The 25,472-nt window shown below is 36.6% G+C and overlaps 4 protein-coding genes across 5 annotated transcripts; 3 read left to right on the top strand and 1 right to left on the bottom strand.

Annotated features, from left to right (window-relative positions):
* Positions 1-2,236: 2,236 nt before the first annotated feature.
* On the top strand, positions 2,237-7,633 carry LOC141593103 (homeobox protein knotted-1-like LET6). Of its 2 annotated transcripts, none has more exons than XM_074414055.1 (4): positions 2,237-2,960; positions 3,679-3,946; positions 6,334-6,584; positions 7,202-7,633. In XM_074414055.1, exons 1-4 carry the CDS (start codon positions 2,538-2,540, stop codon positions 7,427-7,429), a joined length of 1,170 nt encoding a protein of 389 aa, XP_074270156.1. In that variant the 5' UTR covers positions 2,237-2,537; the 3' UTR covers positions 7,430-7,633. The 2 variants fall into 2 exon arrangements, with proteins under 2 accessions (XP_074270156.1, XP_074270155.1); XM_074414054.1 differs by having other exon boundaries at positions 2,240-2,960; positions 6,322-6,584.
* A 1,556-nt stretch (positions 7,634-9,189) lies between these two features.
* Positions 9,190-12,884, top strand: LOC141593101 (chromatin remodeling protein EBS-like). Its single transcript, XM_074414053.1, has 5 exons — positions 9,190-9,464; positions 9,981-10,323; positions 10,420-10,488; positions 11,108-11,249; positions 12,530-12,884. The coding sequence occupies exons 1-5, from the start codon at positions 9,389-9,391 to the stop codon at positions 12,554-12,556; spliced, it is 657 nt and encodes a 218-aa protein (XP_074270154.1). The 5' UTR covers positions 9,190-9,388; the 3' UTR covers positions 12,557-12,884.
* Positions 12,885-14,253: 1,369 nt separating this feature from the next.
* Positions 14,254-17,965, top strand: LOC141590804 (subtilisin-like protease SBT2.4). Its single transcript, XM_074411362.1, has 8 exons — positions 14,254-14,409; positions 15,079-15,524; positions 15,741-15,836; positions 15,975-16,044; positions 16,139-16,421; positions 16,499-16,839; positions 16,910-17,177; positions 17,280-17,965. The coding sequence occupies exons 1-8, from the start codon at positions 14,254-14,256 to the stop codon at positions 17,963-17,965; spliced, it is 2,346 nt and encodes a 781-aa protein (XP_074267463.1).
* A 541-nt stretch (positions 17,966-18,506) lies between these two features.
* On the bottom strand, positions 18,507-25,015 carry LOC141593100 (protein STRUBBELIG-RECEPTOR FAMILY 8-like). The gene is made up of 16 exons (XM_074414052.1): positions 24,704-25,015; positions 23,394-23,526; positions 23,131-23,202; positions 22,959-23,024; positions 22,780-22,851; positions 22,620-22,691; positions 22,200-22,271; positions 22,042-22,107; positions 21,888-21,953; positions 21,306-21,622; positions 20,720-20,976; positions 20,335-20,606; positions 20,116-20,251; positions 19,482-19,621; positions 19,221-19,377; positions 18,507-18,909 (listed from the first exon to the last, which is right to left on the bottom strand). The coding sequence occupies exons 1-16, from the start codon at positions 24,837-24,839 to the stop codon at positions 18,757-18,759; spliced, it is 2,187 nt and encodes a 728-aa protein (XP_074270153.1). The 5' UTR covers positions 24,840-25,015; the 3' UTR covers positions 18,507-18,756.
* Between the last annotated feature and the right edge of the window lie 457 nt (positions 25,016-25,472).

The raw sequence follows: 25,472 nt of genomic DNA, 5'->3' as shown, positions 1-25,472 counted from the left end.
AAATAACGAGCATTAATCAATTTTTTACGATTATCCGAGGTTCGACGAATGCTGGTTTTTGGCATACCGGCACCCCCAAATGTCTTCCGTTGCTAATGAAATTTTGCGTGGCCGCTTTATCTGACCCGAGGAACTTTCTATGTGATTTCCGGGGAATTTTGTTCCGGGACCCTCGGCTCCCGAAAAACCGTGTATTATACACTTCAATTGGAGCCGTTCGGGAGGTCGTACCGGACCCGGTTTCTTTTTCTCCTGGTTTTTCAATCACGCGTCCGAGGTTATTTTAGGAATTAACCTATTCGATTCAGCCTTAAATAACGTGCATTAAACGAGCATTAATCCATTTTTCACGATTATCCGAGGTTCGACGAATGCTGGTTTATGTCATACCGGCACCCCCAAATGTCTTCCGTTGCTACTAAAATTTTGCTTGGCCGCTTTATCTGACCCGAGGAACTTTCTATGTGATTTCCGAAGAATTTTGTTCCGGGACCCTGGGCTCCCGAAAAACCGTGTATTATACACTTCAATTTGAGCCGTTCGGGAGGTCGTACCGGACCCGGTTTCTTTTTCTCCCGGTTTTTCAATCACGCGTTCGAGGTCATTGTTTCAGGAATTAACCTATTCGATTCAACCTCAAATAACGAGCATTAAACGAGCATTAATCCATTTTTCACGATTAACCGAGGTTTGACGAATGCTGGTTTATGGCATACCGGCACCCCTAAATGTCTTCTGTTGCTACTCAAATTTTGCCTGGCCTCTTTATCTGACCTGAGGAACTTTCTATGTGATTTCCGGAGAATTTTGTTCCGGGACTCTGAATTTTGATGAAGACGCTTTAAAAAGAAGACAACTTTTATTTGCCTTTGATTTTGGACCCATCCACATGTCACCATCTTAGCTTGGTACTCGACCATCCAGTTTTTTTGAGGTACTGGAGAGAATATGTACTTGTCTTTCATGTTGGGTTGATAATTAAACAATGCCGAAGTTAGGAAGTAATCTCAGATACATGAAAAACAAACATCACCGGGTAGAGTCTACCAAACGGTTCAAATATAGGTGTATAATACACAGTTTTCCGGGTTCCAGAGTCCCGGACAAAAATTTCCGTAAATCACACGGAAGTTTTCTCATGCAAGATAAAGCGGCCTCAAAATTTGAGGAGCAACAAAGGACATTTGAGCCTGCCGGTGTGCGATAGACCAATCTCGGGCGAAAATCAGATACCCGTTAACAATGATACTTGTATTTAAAGTTTGAAGTGAATAAGGTAACTCCTGAAGCGACCTTGGACACATAGTAAAAATCGGGAGAAAAAAAAATGACTTCTTACAGGCTCCCAAACAACTACCAATTTCAGTTAGGAGGTGGATAATAAATTTAGTTTCCTTATCGGGTAACAAAGGGTTTCTTTCCTTAAAATCAATTATTTATTTATATATTATTTATAATATAGGAAGGTATTAATAGGATGACAAAAATTGCATTTAAAAGATAGATATATAGAGAAATACACAAATTCTCATGTGAGACAGATGAATATTTGTCACAAGCTTATAATAGGTTAAAAAAATCCACATGTATAGATAGAGATAAGTCATTTATGAGTTAGGAAACTTTAAGGGGGTGTTTGGTTCAAACACAAAAGGTATGAGGTATGAGTTTGGAATTAGCCAAACCCATACCAAGTGTTTGTTTGTCAAATATAAGGGTTTCATACCCATACCTCAAACCCATGAGGTATGGGTTTTTCATACCCAAGGAGGGGGTGGGTATGAGAATGATACCTATGGGTATGAAATGAAAACAAACAAAAATGTGAAAATAAAAATTATGGCAATATTGTAAATGTACTTTTATATAATTATTTGATTAAATCTTTATTTTCATGATTTTACAATATTAAAAAAATATTATTTAAAATATTATATTTTACATATTTTAGCTTTAATTGAGTTTCAAACCCATACCACTCGTAATTGAAACAAACGCATGGAATGAGGAATGGAGTTCCAACCCGATACCACCCAGGTATGATTCCTAATTTCAAACCCATACCCATGCGCGAAACAAACGCCCCCTAAGTATTCTAATTTTTATCTTATCTACTTATATGATGATATTTAACCAGTTAATATACTCATTATAAGGGTGACTTGAGAAAATATAATAGGAGAAGATGACGACAAGTGCTCCGTATCACATAATAAACCATTGGGTTTTTACTTAGGATTTTTGCTGTTAAAAGCCTGTTTTTTGTGTAAGCTTGAATTCCGGGTGACCCTTTTTCTCCTTTCTTTCCCCCTTTTCTTCATATCATATACTCTTCCCTTTTTTTAAAAAAAAAAAACAAAAAGAAAACAAGAGAAAAGAAACAATAATGAGAGTGAGGCATAAAAAGACACAAGCAAGAGAATTTGTAGTTTCAGTTTTTCAAATATTATTATTATTATTATTATTTACTTAGTGAAAGGTGACATCTTTTCTTGTTTTCTTTTTAGTAGAGAGAGATAATTACGGAGTATATCATTATGGAAAATAACAATAACAATAATAACATTAATATTAATGTTAATAGTTCAGATATGATGTTAGAAAATAATAATGGATTATTTCCTATGATGATGATGGTTCCATCATCACTATCATCTCATCAGCAACAACATTATCAAAACCATAATTCACATCATCAACACCACCACCATCATCATCATCATCCCAATAACAGCAAGAAGCTATGTTGTTCTTCAGCTTCTTGTTCTTCTACTGCCGCCGCTGCGGCCGCTGCGGCGGCAGGTGGATGTTATGATCATGTCATGGAAATGGAGAATAACATTAATATTAATACTAATAGTAATAGTAATAATAATAATAATAGTAACAATATTAAGGCTCAAATTATGGCTCACCCTCACTACCCTCGTCTTATATCTGCCTTTGTTAACTGTCAGAAGGTTTATATTTATCTCTTTTTATTGTTTATACATAGTGATTAGTGTGTGTATATAGTTGTTGTAATTATAATATTAGATAATACCCCTGCCCCGCTCATTTGTTGTTCTTTTTTATTTTTGGCTGTCTCAAATAATTGTTGTTCTTTCTATTTTAGTATTGTATTTGATGAGCAATTTGATCTTTTATACTGAATTTGGTTCACCTGTCATCTTATAATTAGCTTTCTTCCCTTTTCTGGTTTTTGTGCCAAAACCAAAGAACAATAATTGACCGGGACGGAGGGAGTAGATTATTATGAGATCTTCTCCTACAAGTATGTATTCGCTCTTACCGTCTCAGTCATTTCTTTTCCTTGTAAGCAGTATTTTAATCAAAGATAAACAAATGATTGAGATGGAATGAAGACATGGTTATGTACACACTTTCCTTATAAGGAGTATGTTCTTTCATATTTTGTGAATTTCATGTCATTTTAACAAGATCTGAACTGATATATGATAAATACCCCATTTTAGTAATTTTAATCTAATATAATGTTCCATTTCTCTTGAAAAAATTGATAAGAAAAATCCAAAACACCCTCTTGTGTAATTTTGCTTGTTTTTGTGTAAAAAAACATTTATCATAAAGAATAATAAGTGTACACAAGCTATAATTTCATGAAATTTTCTATTTTTAAATTACTAATGTAAACCCTTGTTGTGTATTAAAAAAAAGGTGGGAGCGCCGCCGGAAGTGGTGGCAAGATTAGAAGAAGCAGAAGCAATGGCAATGAATCAAGGCGGTGGCGGTGGCGGTGGCGGAGGATATATAGGAGAAGATCCAGGGTTAGATCAATTTATGGAGGCATATAGTGAAATGCTTACTAAATATGAGCAAGAATTAAGCAAGCCTTTTAAAGAAGCCATGCTTTTTCTTTCTAAAATTGATTGCCAATTCAAAGCCCTAACCCTCTCTTCTTCTTCTTTAGACTCTCCTTCTTCTGGTAATTCCTTGTGGTTCTTTTAATTATTTTATTCAATGTGTGTTTAATGTTTGCTTTTGAATATTAGTGGTGTTTTAAACTTGATCTTATAATACTATCACACACACAAGTTAATAGTACAGATTAAGACGATCTCACACCGTGAAACTCTGAGACGGTCTTTTTGGGTAAAAAAATCATTCATTTATTGTTGTTAATACTATTATTATAATGAAAGTATGAATCTTTACATTGTTTTGGAGAGTATTATATTTGCATGTGCATGTTTCCAAGGTTAAGATCTTGGAACTTTAACAAAACCCTGTGTCTTTCCTTTTGGACTGTCCATTCTTTTTGCATAATTGGTTCCTTGTTTATTTTATTTGTTCTTGGAAGTAGGGTTTTGCAGCTAGTTTATGCTCAACTTAGATTATTCTTTGCTTTAAATATTCTTCTCTTTTTCAATAAGGCCTATGATTAATACTTCCCTAGATATAGATAGAGTTATCTTACCGTCTCAAGTCTTAACCTTGAAACGGTGTCAAATGAGATTTAAATTTATACCCGGGATGCTCAAGTTTCTAGTTTTCTACTACTTATGCTTGAATTATTTCACTGAAGGAATCTTTATTGCAATTAGGTTTTTTAAGTCGGCGTTTAAGGATCGAGTAATGATTTCCTTGGTATTTTTGTTTGTAATACGTATTGTAGAGGCGAAAAGAGATGCTATTAACTTTGTTAATTGATGACTTTGCGGCCTGTTTGTTGTATGAGAATGAGGTGAAGCTTTCAATCTAGTTATTGTTGTCTACAATCATTTGTTTGCAAATCATTTTGCAAGGATAATAGTCACATTCACTTTCAAATCTTTAATTTCATCTGATTTTGAATAAGGTATCCTAGGGCACCAGTTCTTCATCATGGTAAAAAGTAGTTTAATTTCGAATGATTAATAATATGTACTTGAATCTTGATAATAGCGGCCATTGGAGCTTAGCGGTTATCTACCATGGTCGTTGTTGTCCTTGTTAGTAGCTTGATAATAGTACGAGTAGTATTTAATAGAATCTTAGCGATTACTCTATGATCGTATTGCTTATTGATGTTTATCAGTTTTAATTTAGTGTTCCGCCGCTTTATTAGTCATATGATCGAGATTAGAGAAACTCGTGTCCTCAAATTCAGAAGGTATAACCATGTCTAGCATAGTTAAATGGAACAGAATTACTTAACTTTCTCTCATATGCTCGCATTAGAAATTCAAGTAAAATAAACGGACCAAAGGGTTTATTTTTCCGTTTTTCAATAAGATGTGAAATAATGTTTTGCTGGTTATCTCGCCACTTAGAAAAACGATCGATGTAGGCCTAAGGTTGTTCATGAGTCAAATATGATGGATATATGTCTATGATAAATGCGACCGAGTAGTAAATTTTGCGGAAATTGATTTGGAAGGGAGCATTATAGAGTTTGATCTACTAAGAATCTTAGGTATACTGTTTTAAAGTAGTAAAGGTTTCTCAATTATACCAAATCAATGTGTAACATTATTCATTCATTCATTCAACTTTGTTATATTTGTCCCTAGTAACATGAAATATGAGCTGGGAATCTTAGGTATACATAAAATCTTGCAACAAAGTCTTTCTTCATGCATTCAAGCTGGTTTTATTGTCTCAATTTTATGTCACTTCTTTCACAACTCATGTGTGGGACATGCAATAAAGAACACCTATAAGTCTATAAATCTTACCACATGCTAGCTAGATCTCCCTTGTGTTACGAAATTCGCTCCATCGCTACTGAATTGTACGTGAACATCGGTATTACGTATATGTAAGTGTATGACCTAGTTGTATCTAGCAAACTACTCCTTATGAATTTGGCGACCTTGGATCACCCATGTCGAAATATAGAAAATTTTGATCTCAATCCGACTCCATGCTATTATGCTAAATTTTATGTCACTATACTAAGAAAGGTAAGAACTTTGTATGTCCGATTTATGGATTTACCAACCCGTGACAAAAATGTTTGTATTAATGTCTTTTGTTGTTATTTCGGTGATAGAACGATTTGTGTGATACATTACTTTGTTTGGCATTAGTGTTACCATTTGACATAACCTATTCTTGGTTAAGTAGTTTAAAGTTAGTTTGTTTCAAAATGTCATGTTGTCGAATTTCACTTTTTCTTTTCTATTTTTTCCGCATTTTTTAGGTGTGCGTTCACTCATGGACGGTTCTAAAGGATGATTCATGTCTGCCAACCCCAAATCATTTTGGGATTAAGGCTCTGATGTTTTTGTTGTTGTCATGTCGAATATGGTCGCAAGTTCATTTTTTGTAAATGATTGCATTATGATGTATCTAAATTTGGAAACTATTTGATGCAAGATCTCGTACCAGGAGCTCATGATGATGCAGGTACTGGTAGGAACGGATCATCTGAAGACGAGATTGACGTGAACAATAACTTCATTGATCCTTCGGCAGAAGACAGGGAACTGAAAGGCCAGCTGCTCCGTAAGTACAGTGGATATTTGGGAAGTCTAAGGCAGGAATTCTTGAAGAAGAGGAAGAAGGGCAAACTTCCTAAAGAAGCAAGGCAACAACTGCTTGATTGGTGGACCCGTCACTATAAATGGCCATACCCTTCGGTAAGTCGATCCCCCCTCTACCTTCCTTTTAATCCCTTTTCCTCGAAAATGTTATCTAAGCTAGCTATAACTGGTAAAGTCCCGGAGTGATTATTCGTTATAGTCATGACTCGTGACCTAGCCCAAAAATCAAGTTTACGTGTAATTATTAATAGTTGCCGTGTTGTTAATAATCATGTGGTAATCGAGTCATTATTATGCGGTTCCATCATTAGTCACCTGATGTCGTTCCACAATGAGTGGTGGTCAGTAATTGAACTTTATTTGGGGTCCGATGTTTGATTCCATGTCAAACTTCAACCCCTCATTGTTTTTCTTGTATGTTATTTTCGACGTGATGTAATTTGCATTTAGTTTAGGTGACCAATCACCTCAAGAAAACACACAAAAACTACTAGATTTCTTGAATTATTAGCGTAGTTGGGTCATTGATTAATGTAAATTGTAATTAACGATCATTCATGTCAGCCGACCCCAAATCATTTTGGGATTAAGGCTCTGATGTTGTTGTTGTTGTTCTATGCAAATTTCCCTTGCCCTATGCTTGACATTTCTAAGATCTATCTTTGTGGATGCGATCTTACTCATGTGTTGTATATCGGCTGATGGTATGACAGGAATCACAGAAGGTAGCACTAGCGGAGGAGACAGGGTTGGACCAGAAGCAAATAAACAACTGGTTTATTAACCAGAGAAAAAGGCATTGGAAACCATCTGAGGACATGCAATTCGTGGTGATGGATGCTGCGGCTGCTCATTCTCACGGTCATCCACACTATACTTACATGGACCCTGCTACCTTAGCTAATCATTTTCCGATGGATGTGTCCTCTACGCTTATGTAAGTACGGCATAACAATGGCCGTTTTTATCATCAGTTAAGAGAAATGTTATGCCGCCTTGTTTATGGGCTTATGGATGGATGGGTACGTCGTAATTATATTAAATTGTAACTAAGCTTTATTACAATGGTTCTAAACTCCCTAGATAATATACCCGGATCCTATATATGGCTTAATTATCTTGTATAATGGCTGTCGTTTATTTTCCGTCTCCCAAGTATATTCAGAACTCGCGCTTGTGACTTGGTTCAACTAGTTAGGATTATAAGGGATTGTTGGATGATATTTTTTTTGGCTTGGTTAGTTGGTTCGAATTCTGCTTAATATTAAAATTTGCGGAAAGAAATACGTCCTCTAGCAGTTTTTACCATGCGATTTATGAGAGCATGCTGCATGCCTCAAATGTCGACTTTTTTAGAAGAGTCGTCGTCAACAAAATTACTTTGCGATCTTAGTTGACTAGCTTGTTTTTGTAACTTTTGGGGTATTTTAAGTTACCCTTTTTCAATCTGACAAAAATTACTTTGCGAGTTTGTATCGGCAGCCTTTCCAACTTTGTTTTAAATTTTCTATCATTCATTTTCTTCTCCTTTCTCTTTTCTCCTTCTCGTGGCTTAGGTTTTCATGGGCGGTATAGCCACCCTTATTTTGAGAGTTCGCTAAATCCCGCCCTTGCGATCCACCAATCTACCTCTTATGACAATGAAGAGAGCCTAAAAGAAAAATTGAAAGAAGGGCTTAGTAACTTTTCAATATTAATGAGGTTCGAAAGGTGGAACAAACACTTTCTACTCCGTATTACTCTTTAACTTTATCGGACATAAAATTGAAAGAAGAAAAGCACATCTATGTTGATTTCACTCAATATTATCAATACATCGAGCTTATATTTAATTTAGTTGTAAAAATGAAGAAAACCTCGTACATTTCTGTTAAACTATTTATGCTTTTTGTAAATCAAAGTGAGAATCGATAAAAAATATCAATAACATGAGTTAATCTTACAGTCGACTAGGGTCTTTGACACTTTGTATCCTTAATAGTTAATACACAAGTGAACATAAATAAATTCTTAAAAAGTAAGTAACACTCAAGAAAGCCTCCGTACAAGTCTTAAACACGATGCGGAAATGGGTGCATCATAAAGAAAATGAATATAATATTCACAATATCAAAGACACAATCACACAAATACGAAAATAAATCTAAAGCGTAACACGGTGAATCATAAATGTGTGAATTAAAACTTTCAAAAAAATAAATGTGTGAATTAGAGAATAACCAATTTTGTGCTTGTTTTATTGGAGAGGTGGTTTGTAGATTGTAAGCCGCTTGTAATATTGGACTTCTGGTAATATAATTGATACATTTCCTTTCTCATAGCAAATCATAATTTGTGTTTGTAACATCTGGATTCGGTTCAAGCTCCTGTCTTTAAACAACTAGCCACTACCTCTTCGCCCTCATTTTTCTTGGTCTTATTTTGGTTTCCTTGCTATATTGAAAGTCTTCACTTTCGTTTAAGTTCACATCCGCGAGAATGCTACAAGTTATTTGATAAACCAAAAAAAAATTATAATCAAAACCATTCATAAGTCATAGCATAACAAGGTAAACCATAAACGGGTGAATTTTTATAAAACCAAAAAAGTTCTATTCAAAATAACTTATGTATACGATCTTTTGTAAAATCTTGTAAATCACCGTATTCCATACAAGTATACGACGGTCTTGCACAAAAACTCGTGGTCGGAGTAATCTTCACTAAAAACTTCAGTCAAGTAAAAAAAAACACCCTTCCAAGTTCTCTCTCTTTTTTCATTTGAAAACACCCACAAAATCTAGGGTTTGCGTTTCTATCCCCAAATCTATACTTCTCTTCCAATTTAATCCCTAATTTATGCTCAAAGATTCAATCTTTCTCCCTCAAACCCTTCATATTTCTGCTCTATTCCTTCATCAATGGCGAAAACTCGACCTGGAAGTAAGCGTGACCTTGACTCATACACCATTAAAGGCACCAACAAAGTCGTCCGAGGTAATTTCCAATTTTCATCTTCTTACCTCATTGTTTGGTAATTCAACTTTCTGGGTTTTTACCTTACGGTTGATCTGATTCAAAAGTTTCTTGCTTTTTTTACATTACTGTTAGTAATTGCAGTAAATTTTCAGGTGAAAATTGAGTTTTTTAGTTATTTTGTTGCACATTTTGTGATTAAAGTTCTTATCTTTACTGTGAGAAGATTAAAGGAATTGATGGGTTTGTTTGAAGTATAGAATTCAATGGTGGAGCTAGGGAGGGGCTAGCAGGGGCGCTCGTCTCTGCTGGAAAATGAAAATATCGAAATGTTTAGTTAAATTTTCGAGTTTTTTTTCCAGTTTCCCTATGGCATTACTCGTTTGTCACTGCTGAAATTTTGCATGCCCCTTACTGCAAATCCTGGCTCTGCCACTGTTAGAAATGAGCGTTCTTGATTGTTTGTTTGTTTAATGAAAATGCTGGATTAGTTGATTGAAAGATGTACTCATTCTTTGAAATGGGATGGTTTTTTAGTTGGAGATTGTGTTTTACTGAGGCCATCAGACGTTGGAAAGCCGCCTTATGTAGCACGTGTTGAGACGATTGAGGCGGATAACAGAAACAACATTAAGGTGAGAGTGAGGTGGTATTATAGGCCTGAGGAATCAATGGGAGGAAGAAGGCAGTTCCATGGAGCGAAAGAGTTGTTCTTATCTGACCATTATGATGTACAAAGTGCGCATACAATCGAAGGGAAATGTATTGTTCATTCCTTCAAGAACTATACTAAGCTCGAGAATGTTGGCACCGATGATTATTTCTGTAGATTTGAATATAAGGCTGCCACCGGGGCTTTTACTCCTGACAGAGTTGCTGTGTGAGTTTCGAAACATAATTAGGGCCTCTTGTGATTTTTTTTGGGTTGTGTTTTATGTTTTCCTTATTTAGGTTCTGATTAGAGTTCATTTTGTAGATATTGCAAATGTGAAATGCCGTATAATCCTGATGATCTCATGGTGCAGTGCGAAGGTTGCAAAGACTGGTAATGTCTTTATGTTGATTCGGTATAACCTTTTTGAGTTGAGAGTAGATTTACCTTTTACGTAATATATGGAGAATCTACTAAGTCTTTGTCTAATAAGATTTCGTGGTTGTAAGTTTTACTCCGTAACTAGTATAAATAAGTGGTTGATTAATGAGATTCAATAGCATGACAACATTTAATACGACAGCAACTTTGTGGGATCTATTCCTCCCTCCTAAATTCTGAACTTTTTGTTTAGTGGCATTCGGATATATCAAATCAAAGCAGGTAGACCCCGACTTGATCCTATAAGGCCTATCCAGCCACTGGAATACTAGTTTTTGTCTGTATTGTTTGTAAAATGGGAAAAAAATGTTGTATGAATGACTAATTTTGGAAAAGAGGATGTCTACGTGGGCATCCAAACAGGTCTGGGAAACGAGGATTGTGAGGGTAGTCCAGGTTGCAGGCTGGCATTGAGAGCTGTTGGGCATTTTACTTTTCCTTGTAGTACACCCCTGGACAAGCCTTTTGAAAGATGAGAACTAGGGCTTGGACACTTTGAACTTGACCATTTTCATACTCAAATTGTGAAATAGATTGAACGGATTCTTTACTAAGATTATTATTCATGTAGGTTCCATCCGTCTTGCATGGGAATGAGTATTGAAGAAGCAAAGAAGTTGGATCACTTCCTATGCTCTGATTGTGTTGCTGAAGATGAACCTAAAAGAGGGAGCAATTCCTTTTCTGTAGTATCACAGCTGGCTGAGGGCAAGGTTAATTTTCTTGTTTATTCTGATAGGTGTTTCTGTGAATGGTATTGATTTTTGATGCTTTACATTTATTTTCCTGGATCACGGCCCGATCTTGGGAAAAGCTGCCTAAAACTACTGCAGTGGCTCCTCCTCAGAGATGGTGTGAAACCCGGCACTTAGTTACTGGAGCCAATGCAGTTTCTCGACAAGCTGACTTGACTTTCTTGCACCCCTGCATTTAATTAACGAACTCTTTGTTTATTTATGTATTCATCTTGTACAGTCGTTAGTTTCTTACATAACCCTTATGCTTTGTAGACGAGATATATTTTATGGTTCTGACTTTCGTGGTAATCTCATATCTGTAAGGTATATCACAAAGTTGTTAATTTGTTATACAGTCAACATTTCTAATAATCTGATACGTGTGTTCAAGTAAAAAGATTTGAATTTTTTGTCCATTTGATTTTATTTTATTCATGACTACAATGTCTGCTTTACCATCGTGACTACTGACTAAGCATGCTACCGTCATCAATGCTAATGTTTTATAACTCTGTTGTGTTGTTGATTGATCGGCACCGATTCATAAGCAGCTTTGGTTCTAATTTACTGGCCACTCTTTCTTACTCAACTAGTTCAGTCTCCATAAATCTACATTTCCATAGAACTAGGATGGTCCGTGTACGCCCTACAATAGCCGTACTTAATTATTTGTGTTTTAATTATGCCAGAAAATAAAAAAATTTGTTCTTTGCTCTTGACAAACAGAATTTTATTGCTGTAAAACATCTCTTAATTATCATGAAAATATCTCAGACTTGCTCTGTTTAACACAGATAATTCCAACACACAAAATCTCATTTGTGACGGCACATATCCGTCAATCCGTCACTCTTGAGTGACGGATACCATTTTACCTCACAAAGTACCCACTTTTTCTCTCTCTGCAACACTATTCATGTGGTCCCCTTTCTCCACTAACCCATTTTGTTACCATTTTCACTCACAAAATATCCGCCACAAATGGTAACCCGTCACAAGGGAGACCAATTGATTCCAACATTACCCCTGTACTGTCTCGCATGTTGTTGGGTACAAAGGGAGGAGGTCAGGTGTACGTTACGTTGCCCCTGTGATTAACACATGATGATTAGCAAGCCTAATCCTGTGTCATGGGACTAGTTATACCAAACTTAGGGCATGCTCTAGTGTACTATGAATGTGAATCTTGAATATTTTTCTGCATTGTACTAGCATTCGAGCGTGTTTAACGGGATTTGCTTAATTATTTTTTGCAGACTGAGAATAAGCGAAGGAAGAGATGAGAGTTAGATCCAAACCTGGAGATTGTGTAAGCAATGCCCTTGCAATGTTTGGAATCGTGTAGTAAACTAAGGCCATGCTTGTGCTCAAAACAATGGGAGTGTAATATCTGTGTGTTTTCCCCCCGCGGCATAAGCATTATGACTTATTTGTAGTGTAAAACCTGTGCAGAAAGATGTTTCCAACTTTAGTCGGGGCGATTTCTTCAATTACCGCCTACATTCTTAAGCAGCCGCTTGTACATGCTCTATTTAGCTAGAAATTACTGTAATTTTTATCCTCTGGTCTCACTGGGTTTTCTTTGCTATGACCTTTTGAAGTTTCCTGGATGATATGCCTGTCAAAAGATGCCCATTTTGTTGATTTTGAGAATCGAACATCATACTAGTGATTGCCTATTGGGATATTCTAAATTGTTTGAGAACTACCGAAAACATCCCTTATACGAATGGGAAAATAGGGTTTTTAGTACGCTGTGTTGGTTTCATTAGACGCTGCTGCCTGCTCAACCAGCTGCTCGCCTAGTACTGATATTGCCATGTCGGGTTGAAAACGGATTTGAGTCATTACCATAAAGAGAGGATCTATTATCTTATTGAACAAATATGCATAATGAGTTAAAAGTTATCAATATCAACTAATAGCCAACTTAGGATAACTTTTATGTCACATTTAATTAAGCTGTATAATACTCCAACAGTCCAACTGTTACGATCATTTGTTAACGTTTGATTAAAATATCACTCAAATAATATAATAGTAAACAAATGACTTATAACAAATATTGAACTATTGCACGGATTTCAACCTCATTGGTCATTTTAGTTGACAAATATTGTTATTTCCTTCGTCTCGGTCATTTGTAATCCATGCAACAATTCATAAATGTTTTTCACTAAAACTTGGGAGAGACGGTCTCTCACTAAGTTATTGAGAGACCAATATTTCGTACCCTTTTATTTGTATTTCGTACCCCTTTTATTGTTAATCGTGACATAGTAATTTCGTACTTATTTACATAATAAATGTACCCATTTTATCATTAATCATGATTTGTACCTATTTTATTACCTTTAATACCACTTTTTCTTAAAATTGTACAATAATCTCTCAATAAAGCTTATTAAGAGATCGTCTCTTAGGAGTCCTACCCAATGTTTTTAGCACTAGAGATCTCATAAGTACTCATATTTGGCATGATTAACTAAACTAAAAAGGGAAGAAACGGCTACACAATTTAATCCCATAAAAGCTAATCCCTCACATTATAATTGTGATATAGTTTAGCCAGTTACAATTTATACAATTACATTTGTCACAAATATTTATTAATAAATACATTTTTGTCCTCAATTTTTCTTGTTATATGATGAACAAAATGTGGCGTTACTCTATGTTATTTCTTAGCATTTCCATGTCTCTTATTTCTTTACTCTTGTTGCTATTCATACCATGTCTCTTTTGGCCATGTCTAGCTAATAATCAAGACAGATCTCTATACATTGTTCTTATTCACGGCGACTCCCTCGCTTTTCGTTCTCGTCCACCTTATTCTCAAGGACCGAGAATCCATCTTGCAACGAATTCTAATTTTCTAAACAAAAAAGGGTAAAGTTGCGTACATTTAATTTCCTCATTTTGTTATTTTATTTTTATGTTCCGAGTACTAATTTGTAACAATGGACGTAAATATTTGTGCATGGAACGTAGCAACGCGTACGATATCCATGCAAAAGTGTTGGAGTCGTTTCACAGCCAACTATTGAAGGACACTCTTGACGGAGGTAGCTACACCAAGATCCATAGTTTCACCCACCTTGCTAACGGCTTCACCATCCACACCACTCCCTCTCAAGTAATAATCCCCTTTTCGCAAACATAAAATTATTTTCGGAAAATTCACGTTGTGTGGAAGATATAAATTAATTTTCTTCCCTCAATTAGTCCCATTTCCTATATTTTTGAGATAACTTTAAAAAAGTGTAAGCGTCAATGGAGAAAGTATATCGAAATTAATTTAAATTTTTCTTTATATTAGAAATTTTCATATATATAAAAAAAAAAGGTGCTTCTAGTTTAAAAAAACGACTTAATTGTGCCAAAAGGGGACTTTTTGTATTAGATTGGTGGAAACGTATAATAAAGCTTGGAAAAGATGATATAAAGATGTGAGTTTTGGAAAAATTTGAACAAAATGTGTACCTTTTTCTAAATTAATTTTTATAAAAACTGGAGCACAAATTAAAAAATAAGATCGTTGTACAGTGTAAAACGGCCCTTTTATTAGTTACTTGTTATGTTATTAATAAATGAGTATTTTTATATATATATATATAAGAAAATCATATACACGTTAAAAAGAAATTAATTACAAAAATTAATTATCGTAAAAATGAGTTTGCATATAATATACGGAGTAATTACAAAAATTAATTATCGTAAAAATGAGTTTGCATATAATATACGGAGTAATTATTTTCTAATCATTCGATAATCATTTTTTTTTTGCTTATGAAATAAATAGGCAGAAAAGTTAAGAAGACACCCAAGAGTGAAGTTAGTCCAAAGAGACAGGGGAACAAAACTGATGACAACATACACACCAGACTTCTTAAAATTGCCTCAAAATGTATGGAAACAAGAACAAGGAAGTAATACTCATGCTGGTGAAGGAATGGTTATAGGGTTTATCGACTCCGGCATCGACCCTTTTCATCCAAGTTTTGCTAATATTGATCTTGTAACAAATAACCCTAGTAATAATAATAATAATAATAATAATAATAATGTATCTTCTTCGAGTACGCGCCGGTTTTGTGGAGCATGTGAGACGGGACCTCGCTTTCCGGCGAGTTCCTGTAATGGGAAGATAGTTTCAGCTAGGTTCTTTGCTGCTGGAGCTCAGGCTATTGCCACTCTTAATGCTTCTGTTGACTTTTTATCTCCCTTCGACGCTGTTGGTCACGGCAGGTAATCATTTTACAATAGAATGTAACCTTTATATGATAAATAAGATTTTATTTATGTATGGTTACTTTTTTTTTTTATCAAAAAATGGTCACATTTCTTACGTTATCATTGGTGACCCATCATAAGAGAAACCAGCTGATCATAATAAGACGAAATCTTTAAAGTTACGTACCAAACTTGCATGTTTTGAGTAATTTGTATGTTTTTGTGCTTTAGTCATGTAGCATCAACTGCTGCTGGAAATATGGGAGTACCGGTGGTGGTAGATGGTTTCTTCTATGGCAAAGCCAGTGGAATGGCTCCACGTGCCCGGTAAGGCCGAAACTCGTACCATGTATTTGACTTTTGTGCCCAAACTATCTCATATATATATATATATATATATATATATATATATATATATATATATATGATCAATTTCTCTTGCTAAAAATATGAATTTGCAAGCAGAATTGCTGTTTATAAGGCAATATATCCAACAGTCGGAACTCTCACAGATTTGCTCGCTGCAATTGATCAAGTAAGCATTCTAACCATATAAGACGACGTTTAATACGAGTACATTTGCTCGCTGCAACTGAATTAAAGCCGAAATTTGATTGCACCGATATCAGGCAGTGAAAGATGGAGTGGACGTCCTGACCTTGTCGCTAGAGCCAGATGAACCACCAGAAGACACAATCACATTCCTTGATGTTTTCGAGATATTCACGTTACTAGCAAGGAGGGCAGGAATTTTTGTGGTTCAAGCAGCAGGAAATAAAGGACCAGGACCGAGTAGCGTGGTGTCATTCAGCCCATGGGCTGTTGGTGTCGCGGCTTGTAGCACTGACAGGAGTTATTCAGCGACTCTCTTTCTTGGTGATGGTCAGAAGATTGGAGGAATCGGGATGTCAGGCAAGTCCCAAACAAAATAACCCGGAACATGATCTTAAATTAATGGTCGGTCTTATTTGAAAACTCGGTGTATGCAGGGCCAACCTTTGGGAATGGGTTACTGAAATATAAGTTGGTGCTTGCCAAAGATGCTGTTCGGGTTAATGGTTCATTCCCGAGAACTCCGGCATACACAGAGGAATGTCAATACCCTGAAGCACTTGATCCAGTTGTAGTGACAGGCAGTGTCGTGATCTGTAATTTCTCAACTGGATTTTACAACCAGACTTCCTCAATTACTTCCATCATCGACACTGCAAAAGCCTTGGGATTTATGGGGTTCATCCTTGTTGCAAATCCAGTATATGGTGATTTCATCGCGGAACCAGTCCCTTTTCTGGTGCCCGGGATTCTCATTCCCAAAATTATTGATGCAAAGGTAGTAGTAATTTACGCTGTGACTTCTGTTACATTAAAACGGACAGGGAAATGATGTTTTCTTTTGATAGATCATATCTCAATATTACGAAAATCAAACTCGGAGAACTGAACAAGGATGTGTAATAAGATATGCCGGAAAAGCCTCGATTGGTGAAGGAAGAGTGGCTTCTTTTGACAGACAGTTACCTGCAGTAAGCAGATTCTCTTCCAGAGGCCCTGATATCATTGACAGCCACAGAAATCTTGCAGATATTCTCAAGCCTGATTTCGCAGCTCCCGGACAACAGATCTGGGCCGCTTGGAGCCCTCTCAGTGTCTTGGAGCCTATATTTGAAGGCAAGTTTAAACAGGTTAATTATTTCCATCATTATTTCGCTTTGATACCATTTTTTAATCCTCTCCTTTTCGACTCAGTATGTGGTGGTTTACTAATGACAGGAAATAATTTCGCTTTGATGTCTGGGACTAGTATGGCAGTGCCTCATATTGCAGGAATAGCTGCAATGATCAAGCAATACAACCCATCATGGACACCGTCTATGATTGCATCGGCAATTTCTACTACCGCCACAAAGTACAACAGTAATGGAGAAATTATACCAGCTGAAAGATATGATCTTGGCAGTTCCGATCCTTCCACTCCCTTTGATATAGGCGCTGGTCTGGTAAATGCAGCAAGAGCGCTAGATCCCGGTCTAGTATTTATACCAGTTGAAGGAGAATATGTTGCATTCCTGTGCTCTCTGCCTAATGTTGACCGAGAAAAAGTTGAAGCCGCAACAGGTGGGTCCTGTGACCATCCACTAAGGCATCCAGCAGACTTGAACCTACCATCAGTGACAATATCGTCTCTCGTTGGATCTCAAGTAGTTCAGCGGAATGTAATCAACGTAGGAAGCAAGAAAGAGACATACATATGCGCTGTGCTTCCACCAAAAGGCGTATCAGTTGAAGTTAAACCAGCATGGTTCACCATTGCTCCAAATGGGACTCAAGATCTGAAAATCACGCTGAATGTTAGTCGACCAATGAAAGATTTCAGCTTTGGAGAGATTGTTCTAACAGGAAGTTTGGATCACATTGCGAGGATGCCCTTGTCAGTCAGGCCTACTTCAATTTCGTAAGGAATTTAACTTCCAATGGAACATTTTTGAAGCATTGTAATCTGCAGGAAAAAAAAAAACATTGATGTAACTACAGAAGTAAAATGAATTTGTTGCCAATGTTGGAGCTCAATCGTATCTGAATCCAAATAAACATAAACTTTTACCACATCCAAACACAAAAGAGAAACCACGGTGTTACCAAATACTGTATCATAGACGACCACACTACCAGAAGATAATATTTTTACGAAAAGAACAGAGAAAAAGCGATTTTCAACCAAATATCTAAACTCTACACAGAGGATAGGAATTGTTTCGCAACCCCATTTACAGAAAACACTTCATCGATTATTGCTATCACAAAATGAGGCGCTCAATATGACATAACAGTTGTACATGATACACAATGGTCGTATTTGAGTTTTTGGTAACAAGATTTATGCCGAAGAAGCACAAAGATATTTGATAGAAGGGTACTGAAATTGTTACAGTTATCTTTTATACTGCACATTTGAAGTTTTGCTACGGATTATTCTCGTTCAATGTCGATCCTGAAATACTGAATCTCTGAAGTTGTATATTTGAAGAAACGTTTTCATTACACTGCAAAGAAAATAAAACATGTATGCTGCACATTTTTGTTACAAGTTTATCGAAATTAATTACAGAATTCTTCGACTTTGATCGTGTTCAACTCTCCAGCTCAACCTCTTCCCCCAAGCAATATCAACAGAAGCCGAACGTCCACCTTGGTAGTGAATATGGGACTTCACACAAAATTTGGGCTCATTAAAGTTAATTCATTACACTTAAATGGAGATGTCAATTGTGTCATGATCTGGAGTCTTGTACCCAAACCCGGAATCATCACTGGATCTCCTTTTTGAACCACCCGCCCTTTGTACTAACCGGACTAGTGCTTGAACTACTTCCGACATTGGTGGTCTGAATTCTGGCTCCGGCTATTAAGATAAGTGGAAGACTTAAGATCAGATTAATGTTATGAAAATAGCATGACAAAAGAACAAGGATTGGCAGGTCAATGTTAGAAACTGCAAAAACTCGGTAGATGTCTTTGAATACGTAATATAACCAGTACGTCAATCCACGATAACAGAACGACTTCTTTTCCGCTTTTGATTATGACGTGATGCAAGCAGGTAAAAGTCTCAGACATCCAAAATCATGCTTTCTTTTTCTAGTTGAGATTTCTTATCTCCTGATTCTGATACTATAGAGCCTGTGTGTCAAAAATGGATGTTAAAGTAATTACCTGAACACAGAGGGCAATGACGTCAGCAAATCGAGACAACGACTTAGCAGGATACATTCCATTTAGAGTAGGATCAACCATTTTAGATAGAGCATCTATATCGTGTAGTTGGGGTGTAGCCCATCTAACAAGAGATTGTTCGGACCTTGGTCTTGAACTGAAAGAATAAACACTTGTCAGGATTCAGGAAAGAATAAACCGCTTACCACGATACCAACCAATAATCATATGGCAATAAGCTAAAATGGAAGGAGGTCATACCTATCTAAAGGCTTACGCCCACTCAAAAGCTCCAACATCACCACCCCAAAGCTGTAGACGTCACTTTTCGTGGTGTAAATCCCTGACAAAGCAAACTCTGGAGCACTGTACCCAAATGAACCTACCATTTGAGTAGACACCTGTATGTAACATATACCAGCCGAAAAATTACATGACCTGTCACATTGTACCGGAAATTTACATCTACCCTACAATGTTTAAAATATTCAAATGAATTTTATGCAACTTGTCATGTTCAAATGGTCAACACTAGACCTGGCATACGTGTCAATGGGACCGTGTTATCCTGAATTGGCTCATTTAGAATTCTGGTATGCTTTGGGTTATTCTTTTCGGTCGTGCGGTTTTATCAGATCTAGTTAGCCCTATTCAGAAAAGATGATACCCTGACACATCATCTGTCTCGCTGAAGCATGATATAGACAGGTCCATTCAAATCATTGGCAATATTAATTCATCAGAGCTAAAAGAATAAGCGAATGAGTTGACACTGGAAGCCTCAAACTTTTAAGATGACGTCTTTGTTTTAACCAACAATGGAAACATTTTGACTTTGTTTGAACGGCCCAGGAAAGAAAATGTAGTGAATCCAAATGAACAGTAGCTATTTTACCTGTCGCTCAGTATTTGGCGTCAAAGCGGCCAGTCCACAATCTGAGAGGTGAGGGTTGAATTCTTCATCAAGTAAAATATTAGCCGATTTGAAATTCCGATGTACAACTGATGGCAAGCAGACTTCATGCAAGTACCTGAAAACAAACTAGGACTTCAGACGAAAATCACTAGTAAAATTAGGTTTAAGATGGAAAAAGCTAAACTCGTAATTTCTTACTCCAGTGCTCGGGCTGTTCCAAGTGCTACTCGAACTCGAGAGTTCCATGACAATTTCTTGCTTCCGTCTTCAGTGTAATGTAGTATATCATGCAGACTGCCATTTCCGATGTACTCGTACACCAAAAGACGCTGTCCGTGCTCTGTACAGTATCCGGCTAATGACACAATGTTTGGGTGCCTAAGGCGTGACATGTTTGACACAGCTTCAAGGAAATTATCCTCCTCTTGCAATGATAGTGCTGAATTATCAATCTTTTTAATAGCTAAAACCTGTACCAGCAGCACACCATCTATGCCACATCAATAACGAATCAAGTAATATTTAGGATCATAGAATCCACATTATAGTGGCAGGATAGAAAAAAGAAACTGCGTTGACTTACCTTGCCATTGGAAAACTCCGCTTTATAAACCCGGCCAAGTGAACCTTCACCCACAATGTTTTCTTGACTAAAGCTGTTTGTTGCAGTCTGAAGCGAAGCAACTGTATAAGAAGTAGCAGTGATAGGGGACTTCAGTCGTTTCAAAGACCCATTTTTCCCATAAACCTTGTCAACCGGTACATTTTCAGGAGGAGGGGTCTTTACATCAACAATTGTAGGCATGCCTACCACTCTTTGTTCTTGTACCTCAGTGTTAACTGCAAAATCAGAAATAGAAAGCACAAGCCGATAAACTCTCTGAAGTATAGCACCGATCATATAATGTATATGTGCTGGTCAACTGAGGTTAAATTTTTACTAGTATCAAGTTTGATTTATCGTAAGATCTTAAGTATTGTCATATTAATTATTAAAAGAAAATTCTGACTATTCTATCATTTGTATGTGCTCAGAAAATGTGTTGCCATCAATTTTGACCACTGAAGTCACTTAAGGCCAGTATATGAGGCCATGAGGGAGGGAAGGAGGGTGAGAGTAGATTGTTAGAGAACTAATGAAGAAATTAGACATTACACAGTCATTTTACCTTTTTCGCGACCATTTGAGACACTTCCGGCAGACATCCGGCCATTACTAGGCTTAGTTTTCCATTTGCGTTTGCAGAACAAAAGAGCGAGCAGTCCAAATACAAGCAAGAATGCAACACTAAGCACTACCCCAAGAAGAGTTCCAACAGATTTTGAATTTTTCTTTCCATGTGATGTTTCCTTCTCAGAGCCTTGGGGTGAGTGAGCAGAACCTGCTGATCTACTATGATTCCGCTTGGCAGGTGTTCCGGGAGGAGGAGGAATAAAGGGTGGTGGTGGTGGAGCCGGGCCATTATCAAATGAATTACCATTGTAACTGTTAAAAGAAGAGAAAATAAATAAGAAAATTTTCCCAAGTACCAAGAAGAGATCCTTAACCCCAAAATGATTTGGGGTTGGCTACCATGAACCGCCATTAAAATCGCCAATGACATGTAAAGTACAGATAAGACAAGGTAAAACGGGGAAAGAAAAGGGGAAGGAAAACATGCTAATTGGTCCATATACAAATACACCTAAAAGTCCTAAAAATGTGGAAAACTGTTGGCAAATATCAAAATAGAGCAAGAGCTATTGCTTACACAAAATTTGGGAGGGTCAGGAGTTCCTGAGGTATCCAACCGCTAAATTGGTTATTTGCAACATTTCTGTATACCAAGGTCAACATCCAGTTAAGCACTAACTGACAGAAGTATCTCATGCACAAGTCACAAAGCAAAGCAATTACGCACTTACAGATTATCTAAAGGCAGGTTAACGAGGGGGGTGAGTGTACCAGTTAGCTGATTGTTTTGAACCTGTCTGCAATATATAAAGGAACTATGAGATTATCGGTCAAAAGATGTCTTCATAATGTAAATGGCTAATAATGATCAGCACTCATAATCACTCACAGTGTCGAAAGGTTGGACAAGGAGCTTAAGGAACTGGGAAGATCTCCGGAAAAATTGTTGTACGAGAGATCTCTGCATGACATGACAGCCACAGGTAATGTTTTCGGAACCCAAAATTTTTAAATACCACATCCTCTATTCATTTATATTTGCTGTATTTTCCTTTTTGGACATTAATATCAATTCACTGCATTTCTGTTTTCGGTGACAAAAACCCACAAAAATACTCTCATGTGACTGCGTGGGTGCGGGCCTCTATCGAATTATTTTCATTTTTCTGAACTCTGATCCAAAAGCAAATGTAGGTGAATTGACTGAATTCAAGTCAATGGAAGGAGTAATAGAAATGGCAACAGATACAGCATTCCTCTAAACAGTCTTGCCACAAATTTACAGGAAAGTGTCAATAAGTTGACTTACATGGTCCCGAGGGCAGTATGATTAGAAAATACATCTGCAATTTGCTGTGTGAGAGAATTACCACTCACATTTCTGCAAGTAAAATAGGATGCGCATTTGTAAGAGAATCACAATATGACCGGTTGAACAGGTACATAAAAGAAGCTAAACAACAACTTACAAATAAGTAAGTGAAACCATGTTTGAAATCGAGTAAGGTAGGTTGCCACTAAGATTATTCCGTGCAAGATTTCTGCAACCACAAGAAAATATAGAATGCATTACGGCATTACGCAATGAAGTGAAAACAACAAATCCTCTCTCTGAGGCATCAAACCACTTTGGACAACTAAACCTTACAGTGTTGTTAGATTGGGCGGCATTTGAAACGGTATGGTGTCATGAATTTTGTTATTACTCAAATCCCTGTTGACAGAATTGAAAGTCAAGACTCGTCAACTAAACTATAAAATAAACAAAAGCGCTTTCTGCAATTCAAAAGCAACGCAATGTGGCAGTAAAAGCTTCTCACAACGTCTTCAGCGACATAAGGTTTGAAAGCAGATATCCCATGGACCCGTTAAGCCCTAATCCAGAAATTTCCCTGTCAAGGCGAAAAAACAGAAAGAAACTGAACAAAGAAAGGTATGTAAAAATAGTACTCCATACTCCGTACTAAAGGGTGAAGGGATGTTAGTGTTGTAATTTTGGTTACAGTTTCCTTGGCTTTAAGGCCTAACAAAATACTTTATCAAAAGAAGTACAGAAAAAGAAGCTCCTTGAACTAAAACTTACAAGGAAACGACAGCAGAACCGTCACACTTAACTCCCATCCAAGACTCTCCACATGGATCACCGCCACTAGATTTCCACCCCGTCAGCTGAGGGGGATTATTAAGTGCACCATACAGAACTTGAAGAGATTGTGCTGCAAAATATACAACACCCCTACTAAATAAATATCCACAGTTCTGTTTTCAAGTCTGCCATTATCTATGAACAAGCACAAGTAGCAACTCGACATATGGACAAGGCCACGGACACGTGAACATGTTTTTTTCTTAGATACCCAAATCCAAGTAACATCTGATACGAACATTACGTTTTAAAGAAACTACAAAAACAATTTAGAGCAGAATACAGCAGGCATCCTTAAAACATAAAAGGGTCCCCAGCAATGTGCTTCCAAAATGAAGCATGTACTAAAACAAGGTCCCCAGGAGTTATCTTCCTTCTCTTTTGGTCACATTATCAGCATAATTACAGAAACTCAAACCCTAGAACACCAAACAAAATTGCTAACCTCCCAGAAATTATGGTCCCACTTAGTAAAAAGAATGTCAGATACTTCCTCTCCTTCAAAGTAATCCCTTTTCCCCTGATCACATCTTCATTTTCCTCTCATTTTCCACCTTTCTCAACTAAACATGGACCATTAACAAAAACACCCAAAAGACTACTTTAACAACAAACACCAGCAACATTACCCCAACGCCTCAGCAAATTGCGGTGTAGGGAGGTCAGATGTACACAGCCTTACCCTTGACCTCAAAGCGACTACTTTTAACATAAAAACTTCACCCAATGATTCAAGAACTCTAATTTTACTTTACAGCACACACACCATTAAATCAATCATGCACAATTGCACACCTTCTACCCACATTAATTTTACTTTACAGCACACTCCATTAAATGATCTGAGAATGCCAGAAAGATTGAAACTTTATCTTCAACAAAATACTCCCTTTCCTTCTTAAACCAAACTAAACCTCAGTAAAACTGGAAATGCAAGAAAAATGGGAGCTTTAACATGAATTAGCCAACCTTCTCTAACAACATTACTCCCCCGTCTTAATCATTTATTTACCTTTGATTAAAATACCCGTTACAAGGGATAAAAAAACGTGAACAAATGATTGAGACGGAGAAAGTATTTTTCATTAATTAAAGACTAAAATTACACTTTGACCATTTATTTTGCCGACATTATTTCATTATTAACAAAACAAACATAAAGATTGAAACTTTAGCCTATAACAAGACTATAAACAAATAAAACATCATATTAAAACAGAAAAAAGAAAGAAAAATAAGAAAATTACCATCATTTGCATCAGTGTTAGCTTGAACAAGAGAAAATGGGATCAAAGAAACAACAACTAAAAAGAAAAAGAAAAAAGAAGGGAAAAAATGAAAAAATGAAGAATGAAGAAAGACCATATGATTCTTCATTGCCATTGTTGAGCTTTGATAAAACACAGAAACTACAAAAAATTAAAGGGTATTTTGAGAAATTGTTACATATAGAGAATTATGAAGAAAGAGACATGAACAAAAAGTGATGATAATAATGGATGAAAAAAGAGGGTGTGAGATTCGAAGCTTTGGTGTGAGTAAATGAAGAGGAGATGGGTAGGAAAGCAGCAGAGACTAGAGTGTGTAAAAAACACAGCAGGTGGGGGATGTATATTCTCGTAAACAAATTCTTATTTAAGACGGATATATCCGTCTCAAACTTAAGACGCTAATTAATAAATTAATCGGAGATACTAGGAGTATAGTTGATTTAGGTTGCTTTAATTTGAGGTTGTTACTCCGTATTTGTTAATGGAGAGTATTGTTTTGTTAGTTTAATAATGTGGGGTAATTGGGTTTTTAATATTGGATTAAATTTGTCGGTGAAAAAATTGAAGAAAAGCGCATCAAAATCAGGAGAATTTATGGAGCAATTATAGAGGGAGTCTTGACTAGACTGTGTCAGTGTAACTGTGTAAGTGAGATTGCTAGTAGGGTTGGACACTTGGACTAAACAACTCAATTGTAGGTTTCTAGTACAACAAATCTAATCTAAATTTGTATGTGGCTCGGGTC

Source organism: Silene latifolia, chromosome 7, assembly GCF_048544455.1.
Source record: "Silene latifolia isolate original U9 population chromosome 7, ASM4854445v1, whole genome shotgun sequence".
In the NCBI taxonomy this organism is placed as follows: domain Eukaryota; kingdom Viridiplantae; phylum Streptophyta; class Magnoliopsida; order Caryophyllales; family Caryophyllaceae; genus Silene; species Silene latifolia.
Note: the sequence above shows the minus strand (reverse complement) of the source record. Positions and strands in the feature narration are given on the sequence as shown.